The sequence below is a fragment of the Rutilus rutilus genome (assembly GCF_951802725.1).
Source record: "Rutilus rutilus genome assembly, chromosome: 6".
In the NCBI taxonomy this organism is placed as follows: Eukaryota; Metazoa; Chordata; class Actinopteri; order Cypriniformes; family Leuciscidae; genus Rutilus; species Rutilus rutilus.
The window spans coordinates 16245149-16266218 of NC_140214.1; the positions used below are offsets into that span (position 1 = coordinate 16245149).

The 21070-nt window shown below is 36.8% G+C and overlaps 2 protein-coding genes across 4 annotated transcripts in view; one reads left to right on the forward strand and one right to left on the reverse strand.

The window, feature by feature from the left end:
• tnn (tenascin N) overlaps window positions 1-8521 on the forward strand; it is a 29615-nt gene extending 21094 nt beyond the window's left edge. Inside the window, exons 8-16 of one of the 3 annotated variants that reach the window (XM_084410837.1) lie at window positions 908-1171; window positions 2343-2606; window positions 2928-3058; window positions 5372-5510; window positions 5667-5818; window positions 5916-6012; window positions 6150-6314; window positions 6396-6559; window positions 7841-8521. In XM_084410837.1, coding sequence (XP_084266963.1) covers window positions 908-1171; window positions 2343-2606; window positions 2928-3058; window positions 5372-5510; window positions 5667-5818; window positions 5916-6012; window positions 6150-6314; window positions 6396-6559; window positions 7841-7966 — 1502 coding nt within the window. In that variant the 3' untranslated portion in view covers window positions 7967-8521. The remainder of the gene's footprint in view (window positions 1-907; window positions 1172-2342; window positions 2607-2927; window positions 3059-5371; window positions 5511-5666; window positions 5819-5915; window positions 6013-6149; window positions 6315-6395; window positions 6560-7840) is intronic. The other 2 variants (XM_084410838.1, XM_084410839.1) reach the window with 2 other exon arrangements.
• A 4656-nt stretch (window positions 8522-13177) lies between these two features.
• Window positions 13178-18061, reverse strand: kiaa0040 (KIAA0040 ortholog). The gene is made up of 2 exons (XM_084410840.1): window positions 17868-18061; window positions 13178-14167 (listed from the first exon to the last, which is right to left on the reverse strand). Exon 2 carries the CDS (start codon window positions 13649-13651, stop codon window positions 13316-13318), a length of 336 nt encoding a protein of 111 aa, XP_084266966.1. The 5' UTR covers window positions 13652-14167; window positions 17868-18061; the 3' UTR covers window positions 13178-13315.
• Between the last annotated feature and the right edge of the window lie 3009 nt (window positions 18062-21070).

Here is a 21070-nt window from a genome sequence, read left to right on the forward strand (position 1 = left end):
GTTGATTGACCAGTTATTTATTGTGCTCACACAACAACACAGACACTGACAGAAAAGAAGTGCTTGCAAGAAATTCTTGTTAGTTTTGATACATTATTTGTTTAAATTCCCATAAGCATTCATACAAGACATTTATAGAAGTCATGTTTTTAAAAGTACTATCATACAGCAGCATTCAGTGCTGTTTTGTTTTACGTCTCTGTGTCGTCTAATGATGAATTGCAACGTTCTAACAGAACCTGCTGGCTGCATTAATCAAGCTGAACACTAATTTGAGAAAATTGCACTTTTCATAAGCACAGGGCATTTCCAAATTTACACTAATGAAAGTCATTTATTTTCACCAACCAGCATCAGATAAGATAAAAAACTTTACCAAGATCAATAAACTTTCAAATGAAGTCAAACTGTGATGGGAAATAATATCAATTGCTATCTGCATTAGGGTTGGGCGGATAGACGATGCCATCGTCCATCGCGATGGCTGACAGACATCACGATGTTGAGCCGGCATCGCGATCCATTGAATCTGGCAGTTATGTCACGTCACTGTACATTCGGTCCTTAGTGGTCAGCTGCTGCAGAGCGTACCAAAATCGAAATTGCTGATGAGATGTAGAGAGAACTATCTAAAATATCTACCCCCCTACTTCCCGATGTCATCGTCCATCGTTTCACTGTAGACATCGTCTGATGCCAAATTGGTAGACATCGCCCAACCCTAATCTGCATCCTGCATTCGTTGTATCAGTATGAAAAGGATAGATCCTCTACCCTCTTCATGGTTCAGTGATGCATTCCTTTACATGGACATACATTGTCTTCTCCTCTGCTGCACTTCCTATACCTGCATGGCTTTAATGCAGCAATGTGGTGCATTAACACTGTTGTACAAATGGCTTTTTAGACATAGATGCTCCTACTAACCTTATGACCAAGGAGGTGACAGAGGACTCGGCGTCGGTGACGTGGGACAGGGTGCAGGCTGACATTGATGGCTACATGCTGAGCTACAGCTCTATAGATGGCTTCGGTCAGGAGGTTCGAGTAGGAGCTGACAGCACCTCCTACAGTTTCACTGGTCTGAAGCCTGGAGTTCTCTACACAGTCTATGTGTGGGCCATCAAGGGCCCTCGCTCTAGCAAAAAGAGCTCAACAGAAGCATTAACAGGTTATTGAACTGTATCTTCCCAATCGGCTCATGCAAACTAACACAGTGTTCTCTGTTTTGGACCGTTTATCTATTTGCAGAAATAATGCTTTAAATAAGACCTTTCAGTGTTACCCTCCCTAAATTTCAGTTATTGTGCTGTACTCAGACAGGTAGCCTTATGTTTCTACAGATAAATTGTTCAATCATGCATGGCTCAAGTGTAGAAATGTGGATTAAAAGTGATGTCATTTTTTTAAACGTAGTCCACCATTCAGAATTGAATTTTAAAATACTTAAAATTGAGGAAACAAACTGGATGCAGAATTGCAATTTGATTATGAAAGTAAAGAAGTTGAGTTAAAATTAATTGAAATTCAAAGAAATTAATATAACTGTGTAGAATGTTTAGAAAGCCTTGACGGTTGAAGATAGATGGATGGATGGATGGATGGATGGGTGTTTGGGAAACCTGCTTGAAAACAATAACTATTTTTGCAATTCTGTTTGGTGCCACTAGTGGTGAAGAATGACATGCTTCACCTTTAATCAAATGCGTTAACGGTTAATTTAGAAATACATACTCCTACTAACTTCTTGATCAAAGAAAAGAGAGACATCTATGTTACAATCAAAACTCTGGCCCAATGAGAAGAGACTACAGCACCCCCTACAGGTTTACTAGTTTATGCCCTGGTTGCCGTGATTTTGAAAAGTAAGGCATGTTCCTGGATCAACATCTTTTGTTGATCCTGGAACAACATTCCTGTCTAAAAACATAGCCCTAACTCTATTCGTACCCCTAAACCTAACCCTACCCATAACATCCCTAAAATCAGAGGGAAAGGATTGGTAAATAAGAATGGTGTAGAAGCCCCTACCCCCTGTTGTAAGCCTAAACTTGACATTAACTCTAAACCTATCCCTCAAATCTGACTGATTGATTGGAATGTTGATCCATGAACATGTTCTATTTGGTGAAATCATGTTCACCTTTAAGTCCTATACTCGTTGACAGACATATAGAATGTACATAGATGTCTTCTCTTTTGAAGTACTTCACACAACAAAAGCTTTTCATTTCTTTTATATTTTTCACTGTTCAACTCGTAATCTTGAGATAAATAACTGAAGCAGACCAATGGAAGTACTTCCTTGAAGCATTAACACTGTTGTACAAATGGCTTTTTAGATATAGACGCTCCTACTAACCTCTTAACCCGAGAGGTGACAGAGGACTCGGCGTCGGTGACGTGGGACAGGGTGCAGGCTGACATTGATGGCTACATGCTGAGCTACAGCTCTATAGATGGCTTCGGTCAGGAGGTTCGAGTAGGAGCTGACAGCACCTCCTACAGTTTCACTGGTCTGAAGCCTGGAGTTCTCTACACAGTCTATGTCTGGGCTGTGAAAGGCTCTCGCTCAAGCAGAAAAGCCACAACAGAAGCTGAAACAGGTTATTTGATTCATGCAGGCAGCGTGGCTCTGTGCCTGTGCTTTCGTCTTCTGCCTAAAAATGTCAAATGAAGCATGACGAAGGTCTTTGCTAAGGTCTTGTCTCAGCAGTAGTGATAACTGAATTAATTCAGCACAGCAAGCTTAAAGAGGAAGAATCCATAATTTTTCAACACTAACTGGAAGGCTAACTCTCATAGTTACAAGGAGAGACATTTCTCATCTATTAAGAGCTCATTTAGAATGAGTTGTTTTCTCATGACCATTTCCAGACACACAATGTCGACTTCATTTAACCAAGCACTTTTTTGTTGATCTGCAGAGATTGATGCACCCAAGAATCTCAAAGCCATTGATGTTCAGACTGAAACCTCCACTATTACATGGAAAGCTCCTCAGGCTAATATTGATGGCTACATCCTGACCTACAGGGCTGAGGATGGCAGTATGCAGGTTTGCTCTGCACACAAACATGTTCAATTGCATACTGTATCCGTTTAATGGTAACACTTTAGAAGGTAATTATACTTTAAGATTAACATGAACTAACAATAAACAATACATTTACTGCATGTATTAATGTAGGTTACTGTTAATTTCTTAATTTACTTATAGTTCTTTTACTATATACAGTTTGTATATATGTATATATATATATACAGTGCTATGCATAAGTGAATACACCCATGCTAAAGTTGACTAAAAAGAGGAATAAAAAATCATATTTTGGAAATTGAACTTAATGCCTTAATTTAAAAAATTAGGAAAAATCCAACCTTTAAGGACACCAATTTTCTTTGTGAATGAATAATGTATCGTAAATAAATAAATGTTCTTCCTTAAAATACATGGTGCATAAGTGTGTACACCCCTATGTTAAATTCCCATAGAGGCAGGCAGATTTATTTTTTTTATTTTTTTAGGATACTATGCATCCTGATAAAGTTCCCTTGGCCTTTGGAATTAAAATAGCCCCACATCATCACATAGCCTTCACCATACCTAGAGATTGGCATGGTTTTATTTCAGTTAGCCTAATAGCTAGTTTGATTTGCATTGAGAGATGATCTTATGGAAAGTACCCCATGCCAATCTCTAGGTATGGTGAAGGCTATGTGATAAAAAAATAAAATAAATAAAATAAATTTACTTATTTTTATTTAGAAAAAAAAAGCAAAAAATCACGAACGAAAGAAACTAACACTTTAAAGTTGAAAAGTGAACTATAATACATATATACAAATCTTTTTTTGTGAGATTGGGTTGCACGGTTTTCATTTTGGACACTTTTTTTCATACACGCACACACATGCATGCATAGGCACGCACACATACACATGCACACACACAACATGCTAAGATACGTGAAAGAGTAATGGCCATCCGCCTCCCAAGTTTAATTAAAAATCATCCCAATCCCCTCTTCTGCTGTCTACCACTTCTTTCGCCATGTATTTGTTCGTTTCTTTTATTATTTTATGCAATCCAAAACACTCTAACCTGCCGTGCTTCGTATCTCTGTTCAAATCCTTCCTTCCCGCTCTGCCAGAAAGCTGCTGTCAATTGCTGATGGAAAGCATGAAATTAAGCCATATATTGCTGAAAAGCGCATGTTGTCTACTGTCAGGGGCAATATGAATGGTTTTGATTGTGCAAACAGTTGAAGAGTTACAGTAAAATGAATACAGCTTGCTGGTATTTGTCGGCGACGACACAGTCGGTTTAAAAGGGTTAAAGGAACTCCTTCCATGGAAGCTGTTGATTCCAAGGCTTTGAGCAGCCTTGGTAGGCCTTCCGTTGTCCGGAGGCCACTTTGAGGCTTATAGCTTGGGCAGTGACAGTAGGGAATAATGTATGTGACCCGAAGGGGGAGTGTTTCTTAGCATTTTCTGTGAAATAACTGCCATTTCTGACAGTTTCTGTCACAAGCCATAATAGGCATGCACTCCCCTCAGCATGGTGGGATTGTATATCGTTCCCCATAGCGTCATCGACACAGTGCAATTTCCCTTTCGAAAGGGAACGTCTAGGTTACGACTGTAATGTTACGACTGTTCAGCAGGTTATGCCTGCTGAACAGTCCTTTCAGACAATAAGTGGATGACATGTTCTCTAGGCGCCCCTTTTATACTTCTGGGTCACACTAGTAGTGACATCATAGGCTGTCGCTGGTCAATATCGATTGCCGTGATTGGATAGCTTTTCAGACACCGATTCACGTGGAGGGCGTTCCCCCATAGCGTCATCATTACATCGACACAGTGTCTCGTTCCCTGTTCTCGTTTCTTATTATTATCAAAGTTGAAAAAAGTTGTGCTGCTTAATATTTTTGTGGAAACCGTGATACATTTTTGGAATATTCGATTAATAGTTAAAATCCCACTTAATTTGATTAAAAGTTCAAAAGAACAGCATTTATTTGAAATTCTTGACTGTCACTTTTGATCAGTTTAATGCATCCTTGCTGAATAAAAGTATTAATTTCTTAATTTCCCTCAAACTTTTAAACAGTAGTGAATGTATTTTATTTTAATATGAAATAAATGCTGTAAAAAAAAAAAAAATGCTATAAAACATTATTGCTCTTTGCTAGATTAGATACCCAAAGCATTAGCTAATGAACCTTATTGTAAAGTGTTCCCTGTTTAAATTGTAGCCGTTCTGTTTGTTAGTAGGCCAAACTTATATGATACTATGAGACATTTGTCATTTTGGCACAACTGAGTTCTTCTTTGTTTGATTCATTTCTCTGTTTTATGGTTTTAGACTTTGGAAAAAACTTTGACTGCGCGGGACAATAGATTTGATCTTTCTGGCCTTGCAATGGGGAAAAAGTACATTGTCACCCTTATTGCCTACAGGGGCTCGAAGAGGAGTAGGGTAGTGGAGACAATATTTAGTACAGGTAATATATGCAATACCATATTCCTTCATTCACACCTTTATTTGACTCCTAGTGTATCAACATATCATCAAGCCTTATTTGCACTAAATATTAAATAAAAGAAAGTTAATAGAAATAAAAAGCATCATTGATTCATTAAATTGGTGCTATTTGTAGTGGGTGTGGCCTACCCGTTCCCAATGGACTGCACTCAGATTATGAAGAATGGAAACATGGAGAGTGGCATCTACACAATCTACACCAATAGCAACCGTAGCAGACCCTTGCAGGTGTACTGTGACATGACGACTGATGGTGGCGGCTGGATTGTGAGTGCTAAGTTTGTCTTCATTTTTTTATTTCATTTGCATCTACAGTATAGTATGAGTGTTGTATCTAACAACTTACCCAATGCATCAACCACAGGTGTTCCAGAGACGAAACAGCGGCAAATTAGATTTCATGAAGCGCTGGAGAGACTATATGAAAGGCTTTGGAGAACTGAAAGATGAATTTTGGCTTGGTATATCCCAATAAAGATTTCACATAATATGCTTATTGAAACCTTTCACCTAGCCATGTCTTTGGTTCATACAGAACTAGATATTGATTTGAGCTGCACTGATGAATTTTATTTTTATTTTTATTTATTTTTACCAGGCTTGGAGAAGATCCATGAGCTGACTAATACTGCGACACAGTATGAGGTGCGTTTCGATTTGGGCGTGGGATCAGAGCGGAAATATGCCGTCTACGATAACTTCAAAGTAGCACCATCCAAACAGAAGTTTAAACTTACCATTGGCAACTACAAAGGAAACGCTGGTAAGTTGAATTATGTAATCTGATTATGCCTACCAAGTTATATGAAGCATAGTCATTTTATTAATAACACATTGTGCACAGGTGATGCCATGACCTACCACCAGGGAGGATCTTTCTCCACAGTTGATTCAGACAATGACATTGCACTTGGTAACTGTGCTCTGACTCACCAAGGTGCCTGGTGGTACAAGAACTGCCACCTGGCCAATCTGAACGGCAGATTTGGGGATAACAGACACAGTATGGTGAGTTATGATGATTTTTTTAAGCTGACTGATATTTTGAAAAAATAAGGGATCTGTATTGGTGTGGTTATGCCATGTAATGAGATGTAATAACCAGCAGAGGGAGTTCTCAAATTACAACACTGAAGGCAGGATTTAAAGCCAAGCCATTTACAAAGAATAGCCCAATAATTCAGTAGAAAAAAAGCAGTGTCCTGAATCTATCAGATCTCATAAGTTCACAAATAAAACGATACTTTCAAGTTGGCTGGAGATTTATGTTCCCATTAGAGCCCTTATTTCTGTGAGGCTAACAGGAAGGTTATACTGAATGTTTTTCACTGAGGAGTGAAAACAACATTTTAGGCCACAAAGAGTAGAATTTCTAAACGTCAAACTAAGCTTCGGTGTTGAGGGGTACCAACTTTTAAAACTTGTACTTTTTTTGTAATTTTTTAATATATATATATATAAATGGCCCAAATATACACTATAGTTTAGGAAATTTTTGAAAGAAATTAAAGGGACCCAAAAATAAATAAATAAATAATTGTCATTACTTACCATCAAGTTGTTCTAAGCCTTTTAGAGTTTCTTTCTTCTGATGAACACAAAAGAAGATATTTTGAAGAATGTTGGTAACCAGACAGTTGACGGCACTCATTGACTTACATGTAGGAAAAAAACCCACTATGTAAGTCAATGGGGCCCATCAACTGTCTGGTTACCAACATTCTTCAAAATACCTTTTGTGTTCAACAGAAGAAAGAAACTCATATAGGTTTGGAACAACAAGGGTGAGTAAATAATGACAAAATTTTTATTTTTGGGCGAACTATCCCTTTAATACTTGTATTCACTGAGGACGCATTCAATTATTAAAAGTAAAAAAAAAAACCATTGTGGTTTCGACAGAAATATCAAACATATTCAACTGGTTTCAACACTGATAATATTAAGACATGATTCTTGAGCACCAAATCATCATATTAGAATGATTTCTGAAGGATCATGTGACACTGAAGACTGAAGTAATGATGCTGAAATAAAATAGAAAACATTTTTTTAATTTGTAATAATATTTCACAATATTACTGTTTTTACAAAAATTTTGATCAAATAAATGCAGCCTTGGTGGCATAAGAGACTTTAAAAATCTTACCAACACTAAACTTTTGAACCGGCAACAGAACAGAAAAATTACCGCTTTATATTTCTCAGAGATGCTGCCTAGTGATATAATTAAAGAGTTTATGAATGTTAGTAAAATGCCTTAAATACATTCCTGATTGTGTCTTCCAGGGAGTAAACTGGGAGCCATGGAAGGGGCACCTGCACTCTCTTGACTTTGCCGAAATTAAGATCCGCCCAGTGGGCGCAGCGGGCAGACAGAAGAGGTCACTGAAGAGGAGGGTATCTGTGTATTAACAATCACTTGACAAAAACTACAAAATCCAAAACGTGTGGGAACTGGATCAAACCAGGTTGGAATAGATCTTCATATCAGGAAAGCCACTTTAGATGTAGCCGCTGTAGATTATATGCTGTGTAACTGTATTTTGTATTGTTACAAAAGGCAGATTTTGAATAGAATATGCTTTAGTTCTTTAATTTAGTATATATACACACTGTATATGAAAGAAAACTGATATCACAGTGCCATTCCTTACTCAAAGGATGCTTTTCATAAGTAACCTTTACAGAACCTCTTTTTTATTTGATCTCAGTGTTTTACAACCAAGGACTTTGTATGATAATTTCTAAAGTTTTTAATGGATATTAATGATTTTCCCCCATCATAATATTTGACAATTATGATCACATTTAAATGTCATGCATAAAAAGACGTTTTATAATAAAGTCTAAGCTATAATGTCTTCCATCTGGATGTGGATACTATAATTCCTGACACAGACACCAAATTAAGTGTCACATATTTTTACAGAAATAAAGTTTGTTGAAATAAAAAGCATTTGGAATCGTTCATACATGTATGAGGATCAGTCTTGACTGGCTCTACAGCCAAAAATAATGGGAAATTAGAAAAATTGCACCACATATTGCAGCATTTCAGCGTCATTGTCTCTACAGTGGGCCGGTTGCCCTCAGAGTAACTAGAAGTGTAAAATTAGATGATAGCGGTAAAATGACTGTTCTTATAGAGGAACTGACATCAGGAGGAGGCATATCAGCCTCAGCAGGAACAGGACTGTATATTGGCTCTTCTACAGGTCTCATGTGTTCAGCCTGCAGCTTTGCGTGCTTCATCTTTCCCTCATCAGTCCATGGCTGAATCACTGTTTTGAATGGGGTTTGTTATATTTCCTCTCCCCACCTTCCCCTCCTGCATTAGTGTGAGCTGGAGCATGAGACAAAACAAGGTCTGTTTGTGTGGAGGGATCTGGGCAGTGGGTGTGCGCAACCATCAGCCAGGGGAGAATTTCCTGACGCTCAGGACTGTTATGTGATGGAAAACTGCAGCAATAGGGTGTGTCCATGGCTGCAAAATGTTCACTAAGTGCTAAGTGTTGAGAAACACTCTTAAATGTGAATGAACCATTTGATGTTCTGTGAAAACTTAAAGTGCACTTGAGAGTAAATTATATATGCAGAGTAAAAAAATAATAATTGGTGTATAAAATAAAATGCAATTCATTTCATGATTTCTGAGTCTGAACAGCCTTTAAAAAGCAGAATTGAAAGGGGTTTTTTTTAGGTTAAAGGGATACTTCACCGCTGGAAAGATGAATGTGTATTTAAATTGGGTCATTCATGTAGTAGAAATGTGAAATTATTTTTTAATTTGGAGCTTTCTAGACTGAGAAAAGCCAGAAAATGTATTTTTGGCTCATGTGGATGAAAGACAACAACTCCCAGAATGCACTTGCTTCGCTGCCATAGGAGGCCACTCAAGCCACGCCTACCAGTTAGAGAGCAGTTAAACAACATACCGCCCTCCATGGGCAGGTTGAAAACATGCGGAACTAGCTCCTCCTACTGGCTGTAGTCTTTAGCCTCTGGCCAAAAAATCCTCAGATGACGCAAAATTACGATTTTTGCGTCATCTGAGAATTTTTTCCAAACAAAAAATACAGAAATCTCTCATCTCAGGGGGATATGAGGGAGGAAAGCATGGTAATTCGAAAATACTACAGGTTTTCTACTGATACAAAGCTTAATGCTAAATCCTGAAGTATCCCTTTAATAAGTTGTTAACCCTTAAATGCTTGAATGTTTTGCCATTCATTATTACATATTCGGGTCTTTAGCAACCCGGATCTATATCTAATACACATGGACATCTACCTGTCGCGATAATATAAAACTCTCCTGATATTAAAGTAACATTTACAGAAGAATAAAATAAAGCATATTTTGTTACCTTTTGGAGCTTGGAAGGGTTCAGTTTGAGCAGATGTTTTATACCCATCACTGTCCTTATCAAAGCTCATTTCCCAGTACATTCAGCATCTGGCTCATATTCGCAGTCTCAAACATATTCTCAAAACTATCATTTTCAACATCTTCAAAATCAATATTTTGATCGCTGACAGCTTCTTCACCAGATCCACCATCAAGTGACAGTGACACTAATATTTGATTGCGTTCAGTACTTGCTCTGCAGTAAATCGCTGAGCCATTTCAAGTTTTGCTGATGATACTTCCTATTCTTTTGTTTTCTGCCTGCAGTAACTATGAGTGAAATGTCACTTCATCATTGTGTATCAGACATTGCCATCTTGTGGAATAAAAGTGAATTGCACTTATTCAGTCATCAAAGATTATTGTTGTGCAGAAAAAATATACTTACACTGTTACACATGATTAACGACTATATACAAATTTTACAAAAAAAATGAATGGGAAAACAGGCATTATTTTATCATTTTTCTCTTGTTATATTGTTTATAATGAATTGATTGAGGAATACTAAGAAGGTTGATGTCTAACTTTAAAAAATTAAATGAGGAGGAGGGTAGTTACCAATAACGTCCTGGGTCAATAAAGACCCAAGGTATGCATTTAAGGGTTAATCGAGATTCAAGACCGGTGACGCTCATCATCAATCACGCAACCGGCCTCACGCTGTTTTGGGACAGCCTTCATTGTCGGTAGCACAGAATGCAGCATTAGTGTATACCTTTAGTTAAGTTTGTTGTTAACTTTGACAGGTATGAAAAAACTAACTACAGGCCAATACATATAAAAAATAATTTTATTTAATTTTGTATATCCCCCAAAAAACTGGGTTGAAAACCAAAGCTAGAAATATCTGCATGCATCGACCTGCATAGCAACAGACTTTGAGAAGCATATTCATACAAACTGACACTCATTTTCATGCAGAACTCGACTATCAAAGCTTTGCTATCACATATTTTGAACGAGAGCACAGGAAACAGAACTTGACAGCTTTGTTGTTTAAACTAATGAAAAATGTTCTCCTTCCAGCTGTACCAGAAACCAAAATCAATAAAGGACAAGTAGCTATGGCCCAACTTTACTGATTATGCAATGAATAATTCAGTGGTTGCTTTACCCGATAATACAAAAATGCGTGCTAGCCAAACACAACAGTTAAGTGAAAAAGAGCATGATGGTGGGTGTAAATGCATGACTTTCTGAAATGCATAATCAAAATGAGTTGAAGTAACAACATAAACATCTAATTATGGCACTGCAAACATCCCTGCATCTGAATAGTGCAAGAAGATCAAAGTTTGTTTATCAGCAAGCCCAATTACACACAACTGTGATGATAATGCTGTATCCAACAGTCTGAGTTTTGAGATCAGTATAATCATTTTCACTCTATTGTGAATAGAGGTGTTTAGGGGGAGATTATGAGGGAGATTAAGTGTCTTTGAACTGTTGATCTATACTCTAGTAAATCCATCCATATGGGTCACAGAGCCAACATAACATCCCTCTCCCCCTCTCCCCCTCCCATATTTCTTTAAATTATGGTTTAGTCAGTCGACAGTAAGAAATGCAGGTTATATAGGGAAATTGTGGGAAAGTATCAATTTCTGAAGCCATTTCAAGCAAGTCATTTTAAATGCATCGCATCCTTCAAGTGAAGGACAAGTGGTTGCGACCCACTAAGTGCATCACTAGATGTCTTTGACATGGTTTTGGTTCAAGTGCAGATTTTAGAAGCGTTTGTAATTGTGAAGAGCTCTTTGGAATTCTTACATATTTCTGACATCTGGCTCGATTAGAAATGTTAATCAAGCAATTGGCTATTACTGTTGTTCCGATAGAATAAAGCAGGTATAATCACATCCGTGTTGATATTCAGACAAACAACACAACTGCGAGTGTGAGGTTTCTTTTGTACAGCAGTTGAATAAACAAGAAGTTCATATTGAGTACAGTAAATGCCTAGGTCTGTCATGAAACTCTTGATGGCGCAGGCTGATTGGTCATTAAGACAAGCTGATGATATTTATTGCGTTAACTTCTTGGCACAAGCTGATTGGTTCATGTCAGCAGCCGTTGGCCATTGGTCAACATTTAAACGGTTGGTTACCATTCACTATATCAGTTTGCAGCGCACTTTCAGAGTTTGTCTAAAACACTCCACCTCCCCAGCTCCACCTGTATAGATCTGCTGTGGTTAATTGATATATTCTATTTGTGCAGCAGCAGTATGTCTTACTCACAGCAGCGTATCAGTATTAGCAGTAGCAAGTTCCTGTTTCTGTGCAGGCAATAATCTACAGAAGCACCAGCATCTACAACAACAGCAATAACAGCAGCAGCAGCAGCGTAGCAGATCTATTCTGCCAAGACCAAATAAATTAACATTGTCAAATCCATTACCATGCTAAAAATATCCTGAGAGTTGTCATGATAAAACTTGAGTATTTTGGCACAAATGAGCAAATTTCAAATGAATCCAAACCAGAATCAACTGTTGCACTTGCTAGCAACAGACAGCACAAAAGTTGTTTTTCATCTGCAAAATAAATCAGTGTTTCCGAATGAATCGATTCCATAATGATTCAATGACTCACTAATTTAGACAGTCACTAGCTTTGTTTATGAATGAATCTCACTCATATAGACAGTCACTATTTTCGCTCCTGACTGAACCAATCAATGACTGGCGTAACAATGTAACGTGCAGAAAGAGTCACTGAAAATCCTCACCGGAACGCACAAACGCAGATAAGTGGAGTGATACTAATCCTGGTGCTTTTGGACAGTCTATTAGGGACTATTCACACAGAACACATTTTTGCGTTTAAAAACACGAGACTCATGGCAGTGACATGAAAAAATGCAAGGTCTAGAGATGAGTTAAAAAAAAAAGTTAAACTATTTTTAATTAAGCGCCACATTTTTCGAAAGCCATGTCATGCGTGAGACTGGAGAAATGCATGAGCACAAAGATCAAACACGTCCGTCTAGACTCTAGAGCATGCTTACACACAAAAATCAATAGAAAAGCAGCGCAGTCAAATGCAAAACCACAGCTCAGCAAATCAAATCCAAGGCCCTGGACTAACCGTTGGATATGGATTTCTTTTCACCTACAATGTGGGTTTTGGGAAAGCCTTTCAGGACCACACACACATCATAAAGCATATTCTTGCACATTCATTCACTCCCAAATTACACTTCTATACAAAAAGTCTCTTGAAATTCTCTCTCTCTCCTTTTTTCTACATTCAGGCATATGTTTAGTAAACACTGCTGCAACACTTTGTACCTTTACATGTACCATAAAGATAAATAAATATAAAATTGTTCATTGTTCAACGTGGCTATTTACACCATAGTGAGTGCAAGTCTGTCACTACTCATGGGATCTGTTTTGACTGAGATCCACAAGTCTTCACTGTTCTGGCTGCCGTTTTTCTTTTTCTTCTTCTTTTCGGCCTTCACATTTGTGACCGAGGTGTCGCCTTTGCCGCGACAACACCGACATCCATCGGCATGGCGACAGCAGCAACAATGACAGCACACCAGCACAGATGTGAAGAGCACAACCAGCGGCAGAGTCAGAAGCACTACCAGGCAAACCGTGTTGTAGATGCTCTGGTCATGCTTGGATGAAGCGAGGCTCCACATATCATTGAAAAACTGCTGGATTGCCTCCTTCATGGTTCAGCAAGAGTTCTTCAAATCCCTGTAGAGATCAAATCCAATGTGATTTAAAGTGTAAAGCCACTGTAGATCCGATTAAACCACTAATTAGCATGGGATTTCTATCTGGAGATCAAGAAACTAAAGCACAGTGATAGAACTGGCTCAAATGGGCAGTTAAATGTTCTGATGTCATAGTCCCATCCTGAGGAAATATCACTCAAGCCGGTTGTAATAAATGATGGATGGACAATTTCAAAATCCTTGATGCACACAGTTATTGCTTTAATCCCAAAGCTCACTATTCATCTCATACAACGCCTTGCCTTTGGGGTCTAACAACAAAGCATTGCTTATGAGATGTTTCTCTTTGACTTTTGACGATTCATATCTTGTGGCTGTGAGGACTGCGGAGATCGTGGGTCCTGTTTATACTGGGTGGATTCCTCTCAGCATCAGTCCCTCTGGAGACACCAACTCTATTTTAGTCTCTTCTGCCTTGACTCTCACAGATGTGATGGAATTGGGGCATTTCTGGAGAGAGAGAGAGACACAGAGAAATAAATAGCGAGAACGAGAAAGAGAGAGAGAGAGAGCAGAAGTTAAGTCAGCTGTGGATCCTTCAGTGATTCAGTGTCTCTCATGTATTCTGACTCTCATCAATGTTGCAGGACAGAGTCATGAGTGCACAGCTACACGAGTCAGACCAGGTCTAAGAACCAAGCTTCTGACTGGGCTATAATACATATTTTTATGTGCTTTTTATAAAAAAAAAAAAAAAAAAAAAAAAAAAAAAAACTTCAGATGAGCTTCATATTGTAGAGTTAATTCAGTGTTGCTCAGAAAGTTGATTTAGTATTATTTTTTATTTTATTATTTTAAAATATATATATTTTTATATTATCAACGTATACTAAAACACAAATAAACAAATAAATATACAGTACCAGTCAAAAGTTTGGAAACATTACTATTTTTAATGTTTTTGAAAGAAGTCTCTTATGCTCATCAAGCCTGCAGTTAAAAAAACAAAAAAAAAACTGAAATGAAATATTATTACAATTTAAAATAATGGTTCTCTTTTTTAATATACTTTAAAATGTAATTTATTTTTGTGATGCAAAGCTGAATTTTCATCAGCAAGTACTCCAGTCTTTGGTGTCTTATGATCCTTCAGAAATCATTCTAATATGCTGATTTATGATCAATGTTGGAGACAGTTGTGCTGCTTAATATTTTTTTTATAACCTGAGATACTTTTTTCAGGATTATTTGATGAATAAAAAGTTAAAAAGAACTGTATTTATTTAGAATAGAAATCTTTTGTAACAATATACACTACCGTTCAAAAGTTTGGGAACAATAAAAATTTTTTTTTAAAGAAATTAGTACTTTAATTCAACAAGCATGCGTTAAATTGATAAAAGGTGATGGTAACGATTTATATTGCTAGAAATGTTTTTATTTTGAATAAATGCTGTTTTATGAATAAATGCTGTTAACGTTTTACTCATCAATGAATCCTGAAAAAAGTATTCCAAAAAAATATATTAAACAGCACAACTGTTTCCATCATTGATAATAACTGAGTATCAAATCATCATATTAGAATGATTTCTGAAGGATCATAAGACACCAAAGACTAGAGTACTTGCTGATGAAAATTCAGCTTTGCATCACAAAAATAAATTACATTTTAAAATATATTAAAAAAGAGAACCATTATTTTAAATTGTAATCATATTGTATAATATTACTGTTTTTTTTTTTTTTTTAACTGCTGGCTTGATGAGCATAAGAGACTTCTTTCAAAAACATTAAAAATAGTAATGTTTCCAAACTTTTGACTGGTACTGTATAAGCAAGTAAGTAAGTTAGTAATAATAATAAATATATTACTAAACCAATGAGAGATAAGGCATTATTTCAACAGCCCGAAGAACTATACACTGACGTCAATACACATACCACAATGATGGTAGAAAACCAAAATACACTGTGGAAAACCACAACATGACAGTTAACTGACATGGACAACAAACACAACAGCAACATAATGTCATCAACATAATAATAATAATGAAGTAAATTTGTACCGATTTTGAAAGTTAAACCGATGTATTACGGGTAAGTTTAAGCTGATACTCGTCTCAAGGTTAGTACACTATACTTAGACCTATTGATGTGGATACATGAAGTTTTCCTGAAAAATTAAAAGCACTGATACAGTATTTCGAGTAAATGTAATTGTTAGTAATGATTATTCGTGAGAATTTTGAAATGTTTCGAAACCAAGGTTTGATACAATATGACGTAACAAAGCCTCCTTCGCTGAAATCATGTGACTTGGTGAGTTTGATACAAGCTCCGAATTACAGATTCGAAACAAAAGATTTGTAAGTTGCATGAAGCGGTTTCAAAAGAGACCGTACATGCTGTTCATTTATTTGGGTATAAAACTATAGAAATGATAGTTAAGTTAAGACACCACAAGCGAATAGGGCAAAAATACAGATGTCACCATATTCATTATTTTCCAAGTTGATTAATCACAAACATCAAGACAGTTGTTTTGTATTTCAGTTAAGTTTTCTAAAAAGTCATTATCTAATTAAATATGCACTAAATTACTTACATTTGCAGAACATAAATCTGAACATTGGATAAAGGCAGGTTCAAAATTATTGTTTAATTTTTTTCTGGAAATGTATGTCCACTTCAGTAGCACTTACATTCCCAAACGTTCCAGGTTTATTCCTGGCTATATTCTGAAGGGTTTGTCTGTTAATATATTGTTCGCCTGATTTATATAACATTTTATTCCAAAAAAACATGGACGTTTTTTTTTCTCCAGACAGTAGATATAATTTCTGATTTATGGAATGATTAAAAAGAGATATTAAATTTGTTTTTTTTTTGAAATATGAATTTTCTTTCACAAACTGTGGAACCAAAAAAACAACAACAACAACAACAACAAAAAACATTTCCAAATGTGTTGCACAAACTTGATGTGTGTGCAGTGTGTTTGCCCTGCTTCCTGCAGACAGTTTCTCAACAGGAAATATGTTTGTGCAGCAGATTCTTGTGAAAAACACCTATGTAAGAGGAACTGACTTTTATGAAGACAAAAGAAAAAAAAAATTCTGAATTTTTTTTGAAGTTTCAGTCGTAGACTTGCGTAAGACTTCAACAGCATTCAGCTCTCCGTTCTTACTCTAATCCTTCACCTCCTCAGCATGACCCCTCTGAAGAAGAACAATCGCTTTAAATAATTCTAAGATCTGCAGAGGAATGTTAAACAGGAAGACTCTCTCAGCTTCACACAAAGCCAGGATGGAGCTCCGAATTTCACAGACAACATCAGTTACATGCAAAGACATGCCGTTGTGCACATCATGTCGAATTCCTCCGAATTTCGTGAGGAGGTTGTTAGATTCGCCTAGATAGAAAAGGCATTCTTTTTCTGAGACTCACAACCAGATTTAACACATTTCGAAAAGACAAATACAGGGACACGATTAACCTTCCACAAGAGAGGACACTGTCTAAATACAGCACAGGCCCTCAGGGCGCAAAATGTGTTTGAGAGAAAGAGGGCGAACATGGCTGAGAAAGCTTCACTCACAATTGCTCAGTTTCATCTGTTGGAAGCTCTGTATTAAACTAAGGTTAAAGCGTCTGTCTTATAATCAAACACTTGCTTGCTGCTATAGACCTGTGATGGAAATATTTACAAAAGCAGAGGACTTTTAAAGAGCCCGTATAAGCCTCCACCTGCCCTTCATTTACGGTGCCCAGTTTATATTCATGAATGATTTGTATCTCCTACATTCCTACTTTGGTGATGCCAAACAGCAATATTTTTCCAAACTTTAAAGTAGAGTGTACAATCCCGGGCGGCAATATAAACAGAATGAGTTTTACCACATCTTTGCCAGGACTAATCTGAAAAAGGTCAAGTTATTTAAGGAATATCAGCCCGAAACACAGAGAAAGCTAAGCAGAATGAACATGTGCTAAATATAAAAACAGAAAAGCATATTTCTCAGCATGTCCTCAAGCTTCTCCGTTACACAGGACGTCAGTCACGACACGGGAGGAACTCAGAAGTTAAAAGGGCATACGGCCTGAATTGAGTTAGCTGTTCTTCTCAGCTATGCCACATGTGACAAACAGATGCTCATCAGGACAGTAATCCATCATTTCTCAGCCCAGAAGCGTTAAACCTTACCGGATCTGATCAGAGGTCAGTCCAGATGTCTCTGCGGGCATCAGGAACACAATCTGCTGCTCTGACTGGAAGGCACATATCCACAGCTGTACCTGCGTGAGAGAGGAGGAGTTGAGTCACTGTAGGCCGTACGCTTTAAGAAAGAGCCCTCTGTCTGCTCGCAACTCTTTCGCCTGACACACACTGCATTCTTGTGGTTACTTTATAAACTCAACTTCCCTGTGATGTCACAGAACGAAGGGTGGGGAAAATGTGTCACTGTGTTTACATAGTGCCCCCAAAAAAGTTTTCAACATGTAATGGTAGCATTTTGAAAGTGCACAGAGGAACTGGAGAATCGTCTCAAACGCTTTCTTATAATTTAAGAAACTGTTATGCCTTTAGCTTTAGATTGAAGTGCAACACAATCTAAATTAATACTTCACATTGAATGAGGGCAAGAGAAATAGCAGTTTTGTTTTTTAGTAGATTTGATTTATGGTTTGCAAGATTTATCAAATGAACAGTAACAGGGTTTATTTATTCATACTCATCAAAATGCCGCTGTCCAAAAGAAGGCATTGTATAATTAGATTTGAAAAGGAAAATTAGGCTTGACTTTAGGTAATGTAAAATTGTGTTTAGCCTCATTTCTCTTCGTCTCATAACATTCACTTCAATTTTAAAAATATGTATAAATAGGGCCTACAGTAGTATAATAATATTACTGCTCAAACATTTTCCATCAGTACAAACAATAATATTGTGAAATATTATTAGAACTGAAAATAGCTTTTTTCTATTTGTATTATATTTTAGAATGTATTTTATTACTGTGATGGCAAAGCTGTATTTTCAGCATCATTACTCCAGTGTCCTTCAGAAATCATTCTAAAATGATGATTTGCTGCTAAAGAAATATTTCTTACTATTATCATCAATGTTGAAAACAGTTGTGTTGCTAAATATCGTTGTGATAAAAAATGTCAGGATTTTTTGATGAATAGAATGTTCATAAGGACGTCTTTTATTTGAAACGCATATATTTTGTAACATTCTAAATGTCTTTACTGTCACTTTTGGTCAATTTAATGCATCCTTGCTGAATAAAGTATTTATTTCTTTGAAAAAAATGAATAACCCATAACTTTTGATTGGTAGTGTATAATATCAATGTAATAATTATATTAATTAATCTGATTATACTATGACTAAAATGAAGCAGCACACCTACTGTGGGCTTTACTCTATCAAGCATGAAAATGCAGAACTGAGTGTTTATTTTGGGCACGTTCGAGACTTGAACTTCCCTTATTCAACCAAGTGACACAGGACGATCAACAACCCTGGTGATGTTCATTTCTAACACTACTTTCACAATTAGAATTGTCTTGAACTTAAATAAAACCAATAGAAGTCTCGTTTGCATTTAACACGTTTAAATACGCCTTCTAGCAGACTTGGGTTGTGTTTGATAATGTAAAACCTGGACTCATCATCTTTGATGTCTCACAAGCTTGAGGTTAAGACTCCAGTTACTGCGGTTATTCACACCCAACTTTAAAGTTCCAAAGAAGGCAGACTCAAAAATGATCTCTCTCAACCAGCATCTTCCATCATCCTTCTGTCTGACGTTCTGGCCTCTGATTGGATCTTTCAGAAGCAGCATCTGCACATCCCAAAGGCACAGAGTGTGCTTCGGAAACATAAGGGTGTTAAGTTTATGTGCAGTCCTAATGAAAAATAAAGAGGGCTGCCTCTGAATCCAAATATAGTCCAGGCCGTTCCCAACCAGTCAGAACTGTAGCTCATGAGTCATTCTAATGAAATGTATCAGAACAGTGCTATGAAAACAAGAGGAGGGACCACAGTATGCTCTGTGCTCTGCCATAAATGGACCTACTGTACTCCCTCCTAACTTTCTATACTACTGTGACTTAAGAATCAGGTTATTTACACAGGAATTGAAAACTTTTTACATTTCTTTTTTTGTATGGTTTTTCATTTCAATCCAAGTATGAGATAGTCTTTGCGTGTAGGACTTTTGGAGGGGGACATTTCTCAAAACAGGGAACTACTCTTTTCAGAAATGATGCAAATGTACAATCACATGAATTTGTGCTGAACCTTGAAATTCAGCTTCCTGTTTTGACTCACACACATCACCCCACCCATCCCTCCCACCTATTGTCACTTTTATATTTAGATCAGTAAACTCCGAGAGGTGGAAAGTAATGAGTTAGTAATGGAACATTTATGAATCAAAATCGGTATGCTTTTATAAATAGTTTGGGTTATCCATGTTTAAAATTAAGACTAGTCAAAATGCACCATGACTGTACCTCACCTTGTTTTCATATAAAGAGCCTACATTGTTAGGCTAATAAACTATACTACTTCATGGAAGAATTGTTTATGCTCATGTTTTTTCTTTTTAATTAGTTGAATTTATCATACGCCATCACTGGCTTACTCATTTACGTATCTTCATGTTGTTCCAAACCTGTATGACTTACTTTCTTCTTTGGAGCACACAGATATTTCGAAGAACTTTGCTAACAAACAGTTTCCGACTCGTTTCCCATTGACTTTCATTGTATGGACAAAAAAAAATAAAAAATACAATGGAAGTCAATGGGAACCGAAACGGTTTGGTTGTCAGCATTCTTCAATCTCTTGTGGTCAGCAGAAGAAAGAAATGCATGCAGGTCTGGAACAACATGAGGGTGAGTAAATGAAGACAGAATTTTCATGTTTGGGTAATCCTTTAACATTATCTAAGGCGTCTCAAACTTTCAGATTTTTATTTAGATTATTGCAACAGTCTTGTTAACACAATATCTCATGATGTTAGGTAGTCTAAACATATGACAGTATTGTTGATATTCAGAATATGAGCCTACATGACCCAATAGCAAGCAGCTTAGAAGAGATGATCACAGAGATTGTGGCTGAATGTGTGAATGTTTACTTTCGCTTTTGAGAACATGAACTGAAATGCCCAACAATACAACGTTAAATTATTATTTTTTTTATAAAAGATAGTTAGAACAAGGTCAATGCAATTTTTTAAGTTATGTTTTACAATGTCATTTCAGCTGACAACAGAAAGCTTAAAATAGAATGATTCATTTGGGCCAAACTCGCTCTAGGATTGGATTTAGCCTGGACCATATTGAGGCCAAAAAGACCCATCCCATGAAAGGCCATTTGAATACATGCGT

Coding starts and splice junctions, on each gene's coding strand:
- kiaa0040 (XM_084410840.1), bottom strand. CDS start 13,651: ATGAAGGAGGCAATCCAGCAGTTTTTCAATGATATGTGGAGCCTCGCT.